This window comes from Malaya genurostris, chromosome 3 (genome assembly GCF_030247185.1).
Source record: "Malaya genurostris strain Urasoe2022 chromosome 3, Malgen_1.1, whole genome shotgun sequence".
In the NCBI taxonomy this organism is placed as follows: Eukaryota; Metazoa; Arthropoda; class Insecta; order Diptera; family Culicidae; genus Malaya; species Malaya genurostris.
In genome coordinates, this window is record NC_080572.1 from 64,302,445 (window position 1) to 64,316,428 (window position 13,984).

General features: G+C 39.2%; 2 protein-coding genes across 3 annotated transcripts; both read right to left on the reverse strand.

The window, feature by feature from the left end:
• Positions 1 to 1,604: 1,604 nt before the first annotated feature.
• LOC131436045 (uncharacterized) lies at positions 1,605 to 7,478 on the reverse strand. 2 transcript variants are annotated; one of them, XM_058604487.1, is made up of 2 exons: positions 6,994 to 7,478; positions 1,605 to 6,932 (listed from the first exon to the last, which is right to left on the reverse strand). In XM_058604487.1, exon 2 carries the CDS (start codon positions 6,693 to 6,695, stop codon positions 1,605 to 1,607), a length of 5,091 nt encoding a protein of 1,696 aa, XP_058460470.1. In that variant the 5' UTR covers positions 6,696 to 6,932; positions 6,994 to 7,478. The 2 variants fall into 2 exon arrangements, with proteins under 2 accessions (XP_058460470.1, XP_058460468.1); XM_058604485.1 differs by having other exon boundaries at positions 1,605 to 6,772; positions 6,826 to 7,478.
• Positions 7,479 to 10,076: 2,598 nt separating this feature from the next.
• On the reverse strand, positions 10,077 to 12,273 carry LOC131438069 (uncharacterized). Its single transcript, XM_058607864.1, has one exon. It carries the CDS (start codon positions 12,132 to 12,134, stop codon positions 10,494 to 10,496), a length of 1,641 nt encoding a protein of 546 aa, XP_058463847.1. The 5' UTR covers positions 12,135 to 12,273; the 3' UTR covers positions 10,077 to 10,493.
• Between the last annotated feature and the right edge of the window lie 1,711 nt (positions 12,274 to 13,984).

The following is a 13,984-nucleotide window of genomic DNA, read 5'->3' on the forward strand; positions in this document are numbered from 1 at the left end:
GCAACGATTTTTTTTATTCAATAGTACTAATAGATGTCATTTTTAATGATTACTAATTAATGACATTACAAATTTATATGGTGAATTCATCAATATTACCATTAATTAAATGGCTTACACGAGAAATATTTTCATTAAAAATGGCTTACACGAGAAATATTTTTGTCAATTTTAATAGCGGACCGTACGCGATCATTAATGTAATGACGACATTTTTATTAAATTTGAAATACATCATTACTTAGTCATCATTAAAAATGACAAAAATAATGCTCGTATAAGGGCCGCTAATGATGACCAAGTTGTTGGAAATAATAATTCAAACACTTTCTCACAGCAGACAATATCTTTATTCAGTCAGCTCAAGCTGGAATGGTTTCTATTAGTATAAGGTTATGATGAAGTATGATAGCAACTTACAATTTAGTGTTCTTCCAAATTTTAAATCAATGTCGGAAATTTCAATTCATGGAACGTTTGAAGCGAATAATTACAACTGCTATTAGTTTAATTCGTGGTCTTTGCACCTATTTAGAATAGTTTGTTGTTCATAATTTAACGCGTTAAATTCAATTCCAAATAACTTACACGCATAGATGCAGCGATAGTATCGCTTAGAAACTGCAACAGTATAGCGTTGAAACAACAAATTGTACTTCTTAAAACTACTAATTGTAGATAGTATTCAAGTAATATGAGAAAAATTATTAATTTAGCATCACCTTTCTGGCTTGAATAACTGCTTCTTCCTCAGGTGGTGTTACTGGTTCTTTTTATTATCATCCGCCATTCTCCCTAGCTGACAGCGGCTAACGTCGTCGCCTATACGATCATTAGTAAAGGGCCAATGCGCTGGCGGTTCATCCGTGCTAACATCCCCGCGCCCGTAACACTGCGTATCAGACACAGTTTTACCATTTTGCTGAACGTCTAGAATCGCCAGCTTGCAAGCCGGTCGTATCAGTATTCCACTGGAGGTTTGAACGAGTGCCTTTCGAACTATTCCATCCTTGCCTCGCCTTGTTTCAATAACTCTGCCGCGGATCCAACAGTTTCGTTTTGCTCCGTCCACAATATAAACTAATTCTCCGACTTCGATCGGTCGTGTCTCTTCAAACCATTTAGTTCGCCTACATATAGTTGGAAGGTATTCGCGAAGCCATCGATTCCAGAACAAATCAGCTTGATGACGGATCTGGTTCCAGCTAGATCGTAGTGCATTTCTCGAGTCGGTTGGTTGTGCAACGGGCTGTTTTATTCCACTAGAACTTCCCAGTAAAAAATGGTTGGGAGTTAAGGCCTCCTGCTCTGGTGTTTCCAAAGGAATGTAAGTTAGCGGTCGACAATTAACAATTCCCTCAGCTTCCGCTAATAATGTTAGAAAGGCTTCGTCGTTAAGCCTTCTTGAACTCTCTATACCAATCATTGCTGATTTGATGGAACGAACCATTCGTTCCCATACTCCACCCATGTGGGGAGCTGCAGGGGGGTTGAAAATCCATTTAGTATTCCCATTGGTAAATGTCTCCGCTAATCCACTATTGATTTGCTTCTGTAGTATTCTCTCAGCGCCGATGAAATTAGTTCCATTGTCGGAGTATACCTCAAGAGGTGCTCCACGTCGCGCAACGAATCTTCGAAAAACAAGATATACAACTCTCTGTACTTAAGGTGTGAGCAACTTCTAGATGGACTGCCCTAATAGTAAGGCACGTGAATAGTGCAACCCACCTCTTTACATTGCTACGCCCTATTTTTACAAGCATTGGCCCGAAGAAATCCAAACCAATATAAGAAAATGGTCTAATAAATGCAGTTAATCGCGCTGCGGGTAACGGTGCCATTATTGGGTTTAATGGTTGGCATTTTCTTATTTTGCACATTTGGCATTCTCTGGCAATTTTCCTAACCATTGTTCGAAGGTGAGGTATATAAAATTTTTGTCTTATCTCATTCACCACGGTTTCATTATTAGCATGGTGATATTTCCGGTGATAATCATTTAGCAGCAACTGTGTAACAGTGTGATATTTAGGAAGAAGTATGGGAAATTTCAAATCCATATCAATTTTCATGTCATTTGGGATTCGTCCATATCGTCTTAGAACTCCATTTTTATCTAAGAAAGGACATTGACCATACAGTCTGCTGGTTTTGTTTAGGGTAGTCTTTCCATTACTCGCTGTTAACATGGCATACTCGACTGGATAGCTTTGCCGTTGGCAAATTCGCCAGATGATATTTTCAGCTGATATTATTTCATCATGCGTGAGACATCCAGTAAGACGCGAGTTTCTGGTTGTTCTTGTGTTAAGGACAAAACGGTTCATATAAGCTACAGTCCTCAGCAAACGCTTCCATTGAGAAAAATGGTTAAGTTGTATAACAGGCTCAGTGTGCTCAATCAAGTGTACATGGCACGATTTATGTTCCTCTTCTGTATGAAAACCTCTTACATTTGGCTGTTCTGGCCATTGATGTTCTGGCAAATACAGAAACTCGGGCCCTGCGAACCATTGTCTCGAACAGTGATCGGGACCTTTGCCCCATTTCGTGGCTCTATCTGCGATGTTCAATTTGGTGGGCACCCACCTCCATTCATCTATCTCGGTGATAGTAAGAATCTCTCCTATTCGACATGACACGAACTGAGTGTATCGCTTGCTATCGGATCTAATCCACGCTAAAACGGTACTAGAGTCTGACCAAAATACTTTTTTATCGATGCTTATCGAGTGGTTCTCCTCAATAAATTGAGATAATCGGGATCCTAGGACAGCTGCCTGAAGTTCCAAGCGAGGAATCGACAAAGGTTTGAGCGGAGCCACTTTCGTTTTGGCTGCAACAATGGCGCATGAGTTGACGTCTTCTGATAAAACAAATCGCAGGTAAGCCACACAGCTGCTGGCTTCTTCGCTGGCGTCTACAAATATGTGGAGTTGTGTAGATAATGCACTCGCTGTTACGTCATTGTGCATATACCATCGAGGTATTCGGATGTCAGCTAATATTGGAAGAAGAGAGGTCCATTTTTGCCAGAGCTCGTATTGTTCGTCTTCGATTTTATCATCCCAATCTATCCCGGAGCGCCATATCTGTTGTATCAAAATTTTGCCATGAACGGAAAATAGCGCCAGAAGCCCTAGCGGGTCAAACAGACTCATAGTGTATCTCAACACTTGACGTTTCGTTGGTCTAACATTCTTTTGAATGATTAGTGATATATCCTCTCGCATTTGTGTGGAAAATCCAAGAACGTCTTCCCCAGTCATCCACAGCATACCTAACACCCGTTCCTTGATATCACTTTTGTCAATATCTAGGCCTTTTACGACTGCTATAGGCGATTCACCGAGGGAGCGAACTAAGTCGGGTACATTGCTCAACCAATTGCGAATTTCGAACCCACCTTTCTGATGTATCGACGTAACTTCCATAGTAACGCGTTTGGCCTCCTCAATAGAGTTGAAACTGTCCAAGTAGTCATCTACATAATGACCCTTGATGATCGCTTCTGCAGCTCTCGGCCATCGGTGAGCGAAATCCGTAGCATTCTTGTTTTTTACATAATGCGCGGAACACGGTGAGCATGTCGACCCGAAAGTTGCGACGTCCATGATGTACACCTCTGGATCACATTTTGGATTATGACGCCATAAGAATCGTTGAGCATTACGATCTTCAGCGCGAATACGAATCTGGTGAAACATCTCGCGGATGTCTCCGCTAATGGCGACTGGGCGTTGTCGAAAACGGAACAGGGCACCAGGCAGAGAGCAAAGCTGATCTGGACCTTTTAAAAGCATTGAATTTAATGATATGCCATCTACGCTCGCTGCAGCGTCCCATATCAATCGAACCTTTCCGGGTTTCCGTATATTTGTGACCGTTCCTAGAGGAAGGTACCATACCCTCCGCGGATCGGCATCGGCAATTTCGTCCTGATTGGCCCGATGAGCATAACCTTTGGTCTGATACTCACTTATCTGCCTGTGAATGTTTTCTTTCAAGTGTGGATTTTTTTCCATTCTTCTCTCCAGACATTCTAGTCGATGTAATGCCATATGGTAGCTTTCTGGAAGCTCAAAATAGTCGAATCGCCATAGAAGACCAGTTTCGTATTGTCCTTGAATACGTTTTGTGGAACTCTCCAAAATTTGCCGCGCTCTCTTTTCCTCGTTAGATTCAAGTGCCATTAACGATTTGATTCCTGCGTCCTCTTGTCCAAAGTACATTTTCACCATATCGTGTAGAGATTTTTCAGCCACTTCCAATATGTGGCAAGATACTCCGGTTAACACCTTTTCTCCCTTTCCACCGAACACGCACCAGCCTAAACGAGTTTTGGCAGCCACTGGGTCTCCTTCTCGTCCTTCTCTATGTTTCAATGGCAAGGATAACTTTAACTGATCCAGGCCTAAAAGAATGCGAGGCTGTGCATTTTCGTAGTTTTGGATCGGAAGTCCCCTTAAATGTGGGTACGCTTTTGACAACTCATGTATGTCAAGTGATTGTATGGGGAGGTTCAATTCGGTCACCGTTCTAGCTCGATTCACTTGATATTGTTCTTTAGCTTGACCCGAAATAACGAATCCGATTTCATGCGATGCTGGCTCGCGCCGCGTTACGTTGCCAGTCCATTTCAAAACAAGTTCACCTTTAGGTCCGCTTTCTCCTAGTTGTTCCGCTAGCGACTGCTCAACAAGTGTTAAAGATGAGCCATCGTCCAAAAAGGCAAATGTATCGATAGATCCTTTTTTACCACATACTGTTACTGGCATGATTCGAAAGAAAGCTTTCGGTGTCTGATCTCGGTGATTGAGACTATCTGAGGCTACCGTATCTTCGACTTTGTTGTGTAGCAGTCGATTATGTTTGTATTGGCATCCGTCAATGCCACACTGAATCGTGATTCTACAACGCCGTCTTCCATGTTGATTAAGGCATGTACGGCATATCTTGAGACTACCAACTTTGCGCCACCTCTCATCAACAGTCATCCTTGCGAAATGTTCACAGTCTTTTACGCGGTGATTGACTTCGCCACATATCAGGCATTTGCGGTCAAAAGTTTCATGTTGAGTATTCTCTGGTATCTGATCTTCGACCTCGGAGTGGGTATTAAGAAAGTTACTGTTTTGTTGCTTCGTTTTGTGATCTCTTTCTACCCGATTGCGTTCGACCTTGCGATCAGATAGTGATGTTATTTGACTCGCTGCCAGAACAAGGTGTGACATAAAATCGGTAAAGCTTTTCAGGGTGACTGTTTCCAACGATTGCTTATGAACGGCCCACTGGAGTTTCAAGTGCGTGGGAAGTTTATCCTCCAGTTCCTGAAGGAGAGACGGGTTCGTTAGTTGCGCTTCTTGTTCCGCTGCGATAATGTGATCACATAGACTTTGCAGTTCCATACCGAATTCTATGATCGTTTGTAATTTCTCCATCTTTGGAGCAGGTGCATTGCGCACTCGCTGTATAATAGAATTGATTAATAACGCAGGACGGCCATAGAGCATTTTCAGTGTTTCTATTACTTGTGGTACTGAGCTTGGCAGAAGTAATCGACTGCGCACGGAGTCACGAGCCATTCCTTTTAAGCATTGCTGCAATCGGATGAGATTTTCTGCATTAGTGAACCCACAACATTCAGTCGTTATATTGAATTGGCTGATAAATACAGGCCAGTCTTCTGGATTCCCACTGAACTCAGGGAGCCCGTTCGTCATAACACGGCGAGCTGCAATCTGCGCCGGCGATAGACCAGTATGTGTCACATCTTTAAAACCTGACAAATTTGATACATTATTTCTGCGGCTAGATTTTTGTAACACTGGTGGCGACACGTTTTTACTCCTAGCGTCACGGTAACGAGATTCGTATTGTTTGCTGGCTTCCGATGGATCGTACTCAAGCGGTAATGGTGGTAACACGTTTTTAATCCTAGCGCCACGACGATGAGATTTGTATTGTACGCTGGCTTTAGATGGATCGTATTCAAACGGTGATGGTGGCCGGGGAAGTGAACTACTATAGGTTGGTTCAGATTGTTGATACACAGATGCGGGGTTATCATTTTGAGAGCTGGCTGTCGTGTTGTTTGGCGATTCAGTTTCATTGGATGCATTCGGTTTCGAAACCTCCTTATTTTCAGCTTCAGCTGTACTATTGAGAGCAGCTTCTCCACCGGTTTTCAACCATCGATTCACCTTTTCAACGCTTTTTCGACCGCTACTCTTGCGGCTGACTACGCTTCCGCTAGCACTTTTTGCATCGAACAGAGACTTCCTAAGTTCATATCTCTCTTTCAAGAAAGTTCTCTCCATAATTTCCTCTTTCTCGAGTTTTTTCCTATCTGCTGCCTCTTCTTCAGCGATTCGCTTTTTCTCCAAAGCCTTTTCTTGCAGAAATCGTTTCCTAGTAATCTCATGCTCTTCCTTCAATTTTTGTAGTTCAAACGCAGCATTTGAGGAACGTCTTGAGTATGCGCTTTCTGGTCCATTGCTCACGTCAAGCGGTAGACATGCTGTACAAGTCCAATCGCGATTTTCGATCGAATCGGTGACACCCGCGCAGGTGAAATGGTACCAACAATCGCATCTATCACATTGTACCATTTTTTCTGCCCAGTCAGGACGTCCACAAACGGCACAGCTGCTGTCTGCATTTTCCATCTCATTTATCATCGAAGTAGCCATAAATTCTTGAGTTTGTTGGAAATAATAATTCAAACACTTTCTCACAGCAGACAATATCTTTATTCAGTCAGCTCAAGCTGGAATGGTTTCTATTAGTATAAGGTTATGATGAAGTATGATAGCAACTTACAATTTAGTGTTCTTCCAAATTTTAAATCAATGTCGGAAATTTCAATTCATGGAACGTTTGAAGCGAATAATTACAACTGCTATTAGTTTAATTCGTGGTCTTTGCACCTATTTAGAATAGTTTGTTGTTCATAATTTAACGCGTTAAATTCAATTCCAAATAACTTACACGCATAGATGCAGCGATAGTATCGCTTAGAAACTGCAACAGTATAGCGTTGAAACAACAAATTGTACTTCTTAAAACTACTAATTGTAGATAGTATTCAAGTAATATGAGAAAAATTATTAATTTAGCATCACCTTTCTGGCTTGAATAACTGCTTCTTCCTCAGGTGGTGTTACTGGTTCTTTTTATTATCATCCGCCATTCTCCCTAGCTGACAGCGGCTAACGTCGTCGCCTATACGATCATTAGTAAAGGGCCAATGCGCTGGCGGTTCATCCGTGCTAACACAAGTAATGATATTTCAAATTTGCATAAGCGGCCCTTACACGGGACAATATTATAGTCAATCTTCAGTCCGAATTTTTCGAAAAATTCAAGCGTTTGGCGTTTCAAATATTGCAAATGAATAATCAAATATTGAGAGAAGAGGTCATTGCACATATTTAACAGTTTCTCTTGAGAGAAAGTATTGTCGGATTGATGAGCATTAATGTAATGACGACATTTTTATCAAATTTGAAATACATCATTACTTAGTCATCATTAAAAATGACAAAAATAATGCTCGTATAAGGGCCGCTAATGATGACCAAGTAATGATATTTCAAATTTGCATAAGCGGCCCTTACACGGGACAATATTATAGTCAATCTTCAGTCCGAATTTTTCGAAAAATTCAAGCGTTTGGCGTTTCAAATATTGCAAATGAATATTCAAATATTGAGAGAAGAGGTCATTGCACATATTTAACAGTTTCTCTTGAGAGAAAGTATTGTCGGATTGATGAGCAGTTTTGATTTTTTGACAATATTTTCGTCAATCCGATGAAGTTTCCATTACACGATCAAAAGTATTGTCAATACTCCTTGTATTGACAATAATATTGTCTCGTGTAAGGGCCGCTATAGAAAACTCGTCATTATTGCACCATACACGTTCATTAAAATGATATTATTATGACACTTTTAATGATCGTGTAAGATCCGCAATTTGGAACGTAGAAAAAAATATGAGTGCATCGAAATTATCGCAGTCTTTATTTTCGAATTTATTCAGCAGAGATTTTTTATTGATGAGAACATAATAAAAAAAATCTTGATTCGTATCACTGCGGTGTCCAAAATTCGTTATCAAGTCTCACTGACAGAATTACTTGGGAACTTCGAGGTTCTCTCGGAAGTGATTTTTCCAGACACTGAGATTTTTTTTTAAAATCTGTTGAACTTGTCGCAAAACTGAAATGTAGATGGGCTGCTTGTTTAGAGATGATACTTTCAGCAAGAGCTGTCAAATCGGTAGGAAATCTAATTACTCCACCTTTTCAACGATTTCTTTTGAAAACGGGCAAATTCATTTGAAAAATCATAGTAGAAGTTGAAGAAAAAGGTTTTTACTCTGAGGTGGTAATGTTGATCTTAGTTCATTGTGCGAAATCTACCGTTTATTCAAAATAGAGCATTAAACTTGGTTTGATACCATTTTTCAAATGCCTGAAAATCACCCTCATTCTTGTTTACGGCCGTATGCGATACGTTCGAAAGTATAGCAAATTCGTATTCCCGTTTACGTTCGAATCAATCACACTTTTAAACATCGTACATGCATAAAAACAACGCCCATCCAACTTTAAACTATCAGTTCTGGTACAGATTTGAGTTGTAAATAAAAATCTTTGATATCATTTGTTATTTGACTTGTTTTTTTCACTGATTTTGTATCATCATGTTTGCTTACGTTCGTATCGACCATACGACGAACACATGCTTTCGAACGAATGCGAACAAGCCATTCTTGTTTTCACTCGAACGTGTACGTACGCGATTCCTGTGCAAAAGAAGGATCGGTAGCGCAGGTAGTTTTTTAAGGAAGATTCCAAGCATCAAGGAAGTGACGAATGCTACATAATAAATTAATATCGTACTCAGGACCAATTTTATTCAAGTCGGTAAATGAAATTTTCAAATTAAACTTCGTGCAAAGTAAAAAAAAGCATTTGAAATAGCAGTCCGATCAGTAGTATCTGCGAAAAATATGTTGCATTTTTCTTGCAATTTTGCCATGTTTTCGATAGGCTACATATTTATTTCATTGGTAAAATCATGCATTTAATATAAAATAAAGCATGTTTACCCATGGCGTATTTTCCATAAAGTACTTAATAGATGCAAAATTGATACGTAAAAACTTTGAACCTCGCATATATCCAAAGGCTCTCCAGAAAAAAAACAGCATTTTACTATACTGCTTTGCTTTCTAAATGATTTATGCAAAACACAAATTTATGATTTGATTAAAAATCACCTTTAGATTCGAAAATAATTTTGTTAGAGATCGGTTAAACTTTTTTCAATGTGTTCGAACGGTTGATTCGCAACATTAAACTGACGAATCGAAACCACGGCATTTCGTCTATTCGTCCGTAAACGGGAATGGGACATTTCGTTCGTACGAATGATGTTCGAATACACGTTTCGTTTGAAACTAAAATGGCACACATTCTAGCGTTTCGCATATGGTTAATCACATGAATTGGACTGATTACATCAAGGCTTAGCATTTATTTTAAAAAGTTTACTGATATTTGAATATTTTGTGGCAAATGAGTCGCGTTCGAATTCATTCGAGTGAAAACAAGAATGACTTATTCGTATTCGTTCGAAAGTACCCGTTCGTCGTATTGCGGATATGGACGTAAACAAGAATGAGGGTGAATAACAAATCAAGTATCCAAAATAAATAGTACTCGATTGCTATACATTCTACTACTCGAGAAATCAACATTACACTGGTTTCTGTTTAAAAAAATGTTGATCCGAAAAAACCTAACCTTACCCACTTTCACACATTTCTGAATATTTTCCATGTTTAATCGTAGTTTACACTAAAAAACGTAGTAGTAATCACTTTGAAATCGATTTTCTTCTACTCCGAGTGTACTTTTATTGCTGATATCTATTTGTACTATTGAATGAACGATAAAAATGTTGCAAATCACCGGTAAATTAGCTTTGCGACAATGTGCCAATCAATATTAAAATTTGCCATGCATTTCAATAAAACTTGTGAGTATTACCTACCTCAGGCAAGGTTTGCCTTGAAGGTTGATACTTCATAATAGACCCGAGAAAAAAATATTGAGGAGGATTATGTGATGTTTTTGTTCATTCGAACGATCAGATTCAAGTCATTGGGTTTGATAAAATTGTTTATTAAAAATCACATGCAACGTATTCAATAAAACTAAATACTGATAAAATGATCATGAGTAAATAAAAAGGATTCAAAAATAATGTGTATGCTTTTAAACAGATAGTCATAAACTACGATATTGTGATGTTCGCTAAAATTATAGTACTCTCGTACTAAACACATACACAAAACAAAAACACTAATCTAATCACTTAATTACAACATATACACTTCTACACGTACTTATATCTACGGTTCATAAAATAAAATCCACATGTGGGCACGTTTGGTACATTTGGGGGATCGGCGTCCTACCATTTTCCTTTATCTTGCCAAGTGAAACTACAATCCGCAGCCTGGACGCTCGAGTCATGAGTACCGATGGGAAATTTTTTAATCGGGCTGTCCGCAATAACTATGCAACCCCAAACATTCAGTCGAACCAAATGTTCCATCGGAATCTCTCCCAAAACATTGTACAGGGTGACGTACTGCAAGGTTAAGATCCGCAATTTGAACAGTTTAAGAATCTGTACGAAGTATCTATAACCTATACTGAGATAATTCTCATGTTCGTTGCGTATACAGAGTTCTTCCAGTTCTGGGCAGTGGGCACAGACACTGCTGAACAGGGCGTTACAGTCGTAACCATGCCGTTCAGTGGAACATACTAATTCCAGTTGTTTCAGATTAGGCAGGTGGCACATATTGCGAACAAGCTTCGAAGAGCTACTATTGATGTGTAAGATGAGGTGCTGTAGATTTTCTAGGGAAACGAAAAAATTGGGTGTCAAAACCTGTTCCTCGTAGTAATCCATATCAATGAATTCAAGGCAATTGCCAACATCCAGGAATAATCTCTTGTAATCACAACCGCGCAGTGTCAATCGTCGAAGCTCCGGTGTTACCAGTGTGAAACTGCCTTGCACAGGTGCTAATTCTACATACTTCCAGGTAAGTGTTTGCAAATGGATAAGATCAAGCGGCGAATTGTAGGAAAAGAGTGCCCCATTCAACCAGCCATCCATGTGGACTTGTTTCAGTGACAGTTGACTCATGTTGTTGGCAAATGATCCATCGTGCAGACAGAAACCATTCAATATCAGTCGGTCCACTTTCTTGCAATTTCTGGTTAAACTGGTGAGCATGATATCGGTTGAAAATACAAACTCGACGTGACGCAGGTTCGGCATATTCCGGAAAAGCAAATTCCAGTCGCGTTCCTGGAATTCGTCACTAGCTCGACGTATCACCAATCGTTCCAGTGTAGGTCGTTCGATAGCGAAAAAGTTCTCCCACATTGTGCAGTTCAAATCTACTTCCAATGATTTCAAATTGTCGCACCCTAACAGTTCAATTAGCGGATCTGCCCAGTACATAGCTTCTTCGTTAGCTAATGAATCGAGTGCTATGGTTACTTCCTCTAGATTTGGAACTACCAATCGAAATAACATTTCTATATTACTGGTACCTATATAGACCTGAAGATAGTTCATTTTTTTCAGATTCCTGAAGTGAATTTCCTGATTTGGAATCACAGGCCATGCATAATCCATAGTGAATTCCAGATTCAGCTCTGTAATCGAGTTGAATAAATCTGCATTTGATCTTATACAATTCAGCACGGTCGGTGGATCTCCCACCAATGATACAACCTTCACATTCCAACGTACAGCGATTTCTTCAATGAGTTCAAATAACTTTGCATTTGAGCTACGATTGAGTACAATTGTTATCTGTCGATAGTTCCGATTGCTTGCTCGAACGACACTTCGAAGTTCACTGGTACATGTTGGTCCGATGCTGAACACAATACTCCGAGCCAATGTTGGACAGGTAAAGATGGCCTCGTTCCATCTGCGGCAAACCAACGAACAGGCGATGTGATCTTTAAACTCTAGTTGGCTAAATATAGTCTCTAATGGATCCAACGGTAGTAACGTCCAGTCCATATTAGATTAAAATTTGATACACAGAATTTGACACACAAAAAATATTTTAACAGATTAAAACGATGCAAGTTTATTTACTTCCATCTGAGCGACGTCTAAAGTGAATGTGTTGACAAACTGCGAAGGTGCGGAAAGCAGGTGAGACTATGTTAAGAGAGGGAGAGGACCTTGCAGCTGTTTGATGGAAGAAGCTTTCTTTGTTATGCTGTCAAAGCAAAACATAGCAATACGATGTTCGAAAACGAAGATTTGTTTGAAAAAAAAAGAACATTAATTTGAACCATGACGAGTCGCAAAGAATTTTTTTTTCATCTCACACTGAGCCAAAATCTCCCTATGGATTTACGTGAAAAATTACATACTTATTGTAAAAAGCCCACCACATTATATTCATCTGCATCGTGTAACATTTATATGTTAATTTATAATATTTAATTGAAATCTCGATAACTTTTAAGTGTACAGCACTTACGCCTTATGTGTGAAGCACGTAGGCAGATTTCATGTGTAAAGCCACGACGTAAAATACACTGGTGGCGTGATAAGACAGTTTTAGTTGTGTTGGTAATTTTCTCAGTATATGGCGCGCCGGAATTCAAGCATGTAAACATAAACAAACGACCATTTCTGATCGGGATTTCACTTCTAAGTTGGAGTCGCCAGGCTGCGCGACAACTGGAGCAGTTGTCGCGCAGCCTGGCGACTGTCAATATTTTCGCAAACAGAACCAACTCTAAATATTTTCATAAAAGCAACTCCCGGAACGTCATTTGTTTATGTTTTTTTTTCTACACGTCTCTCTGTTATTCCAAAATAAAATGACAACCGCACTAACACATAGAAAAACGTGATCACCAGGGTATTTTACATCGTGATTGTAAGCTGAGAAATCGTTTGAAATAAAAATGGCAGTAAGTAACGAAGAACAGAGTGCTCGCAGATTTAGGATTAGAAATTGTTTGTTTGATCTTTTACGTAAGTTTATACGAGCTATCAAAAAATAATTCTAAAAATAATTATATTTAACATTTTTCAGAATGCTATATAGTTCAACAGGGAACAATACTGTCGGACAACAGCGACTTTTTCGTTTCATGTAGGCAACGGAATGCTACTTTTATATGGACGCTACAGTGTACCAGTTATAATAAGTATCAATTTAGCTTACATATTCGTTATTAAAAAAATAGAAAAATTCATTCTAAATATATGAAGGAAACGTAAAATCATTTTCATTCAATAAACATCAGCCATGCTGCCAATAAGTCAATAGACAAGCATTTGATTACCATTGAAAAAATACATAGAAGTTAAATGAAATACCGATAAATAATATATGGATTTCATATAAGACCAGGGATGCGAGTATCAAGTTTGGCTCTGCTTTCTCGTGCTCACTCTGTCTAAATGTTTTTGTTTTGTGTTGATCATCAAATATCTGCACCAGTGTTGGTGATTGCCGAAAATTTGACAGAAGCTACTATATTGCTATCTATATTGTATACAACATTTTCAATCCGGTAGAAGATGCTATAAGAACTCGAGTCTCTCAATGCGTGAACCGCGAGAGAATTTTTCTACATTTCTTCGCTCCACTTCATACTCTGAGTATTTCACGGCCCATGAAAAAATATACAGTCTGATAATGATCGTTGCTGTGTGGAATTTCCCAAGAGAGGATCGCAAGTTAACAATTATCGCAGAAAATCGAATCGATGGTTCATCTTGATGTTTCTCATACTAGGTTGCAATATTTCAAAACCCTTGTGTGGAGCATTCACATACATTTTCATAGACACAACTTATACAAAGGTTATATGCACATAGTTAGAATAAGCGGCAATAGTAAA

Bases quoted from the DNA above. Each gene is read 5' to 3' on its own strand.
- LOC131438069 (XM_058607864.1), bottom strand. From the start codon at position 12,134: ATGGACTGGACGTTACTACCGTTGGATCCATTAGAGACTATATTTAGC.
- LOC131436045 (XM_058604487.1), bottom strand. From the start codon at position 6,695: ATGGCTACTTCGATGATAAATGAGATGGAAAATGCAGACAGCAGCTGT.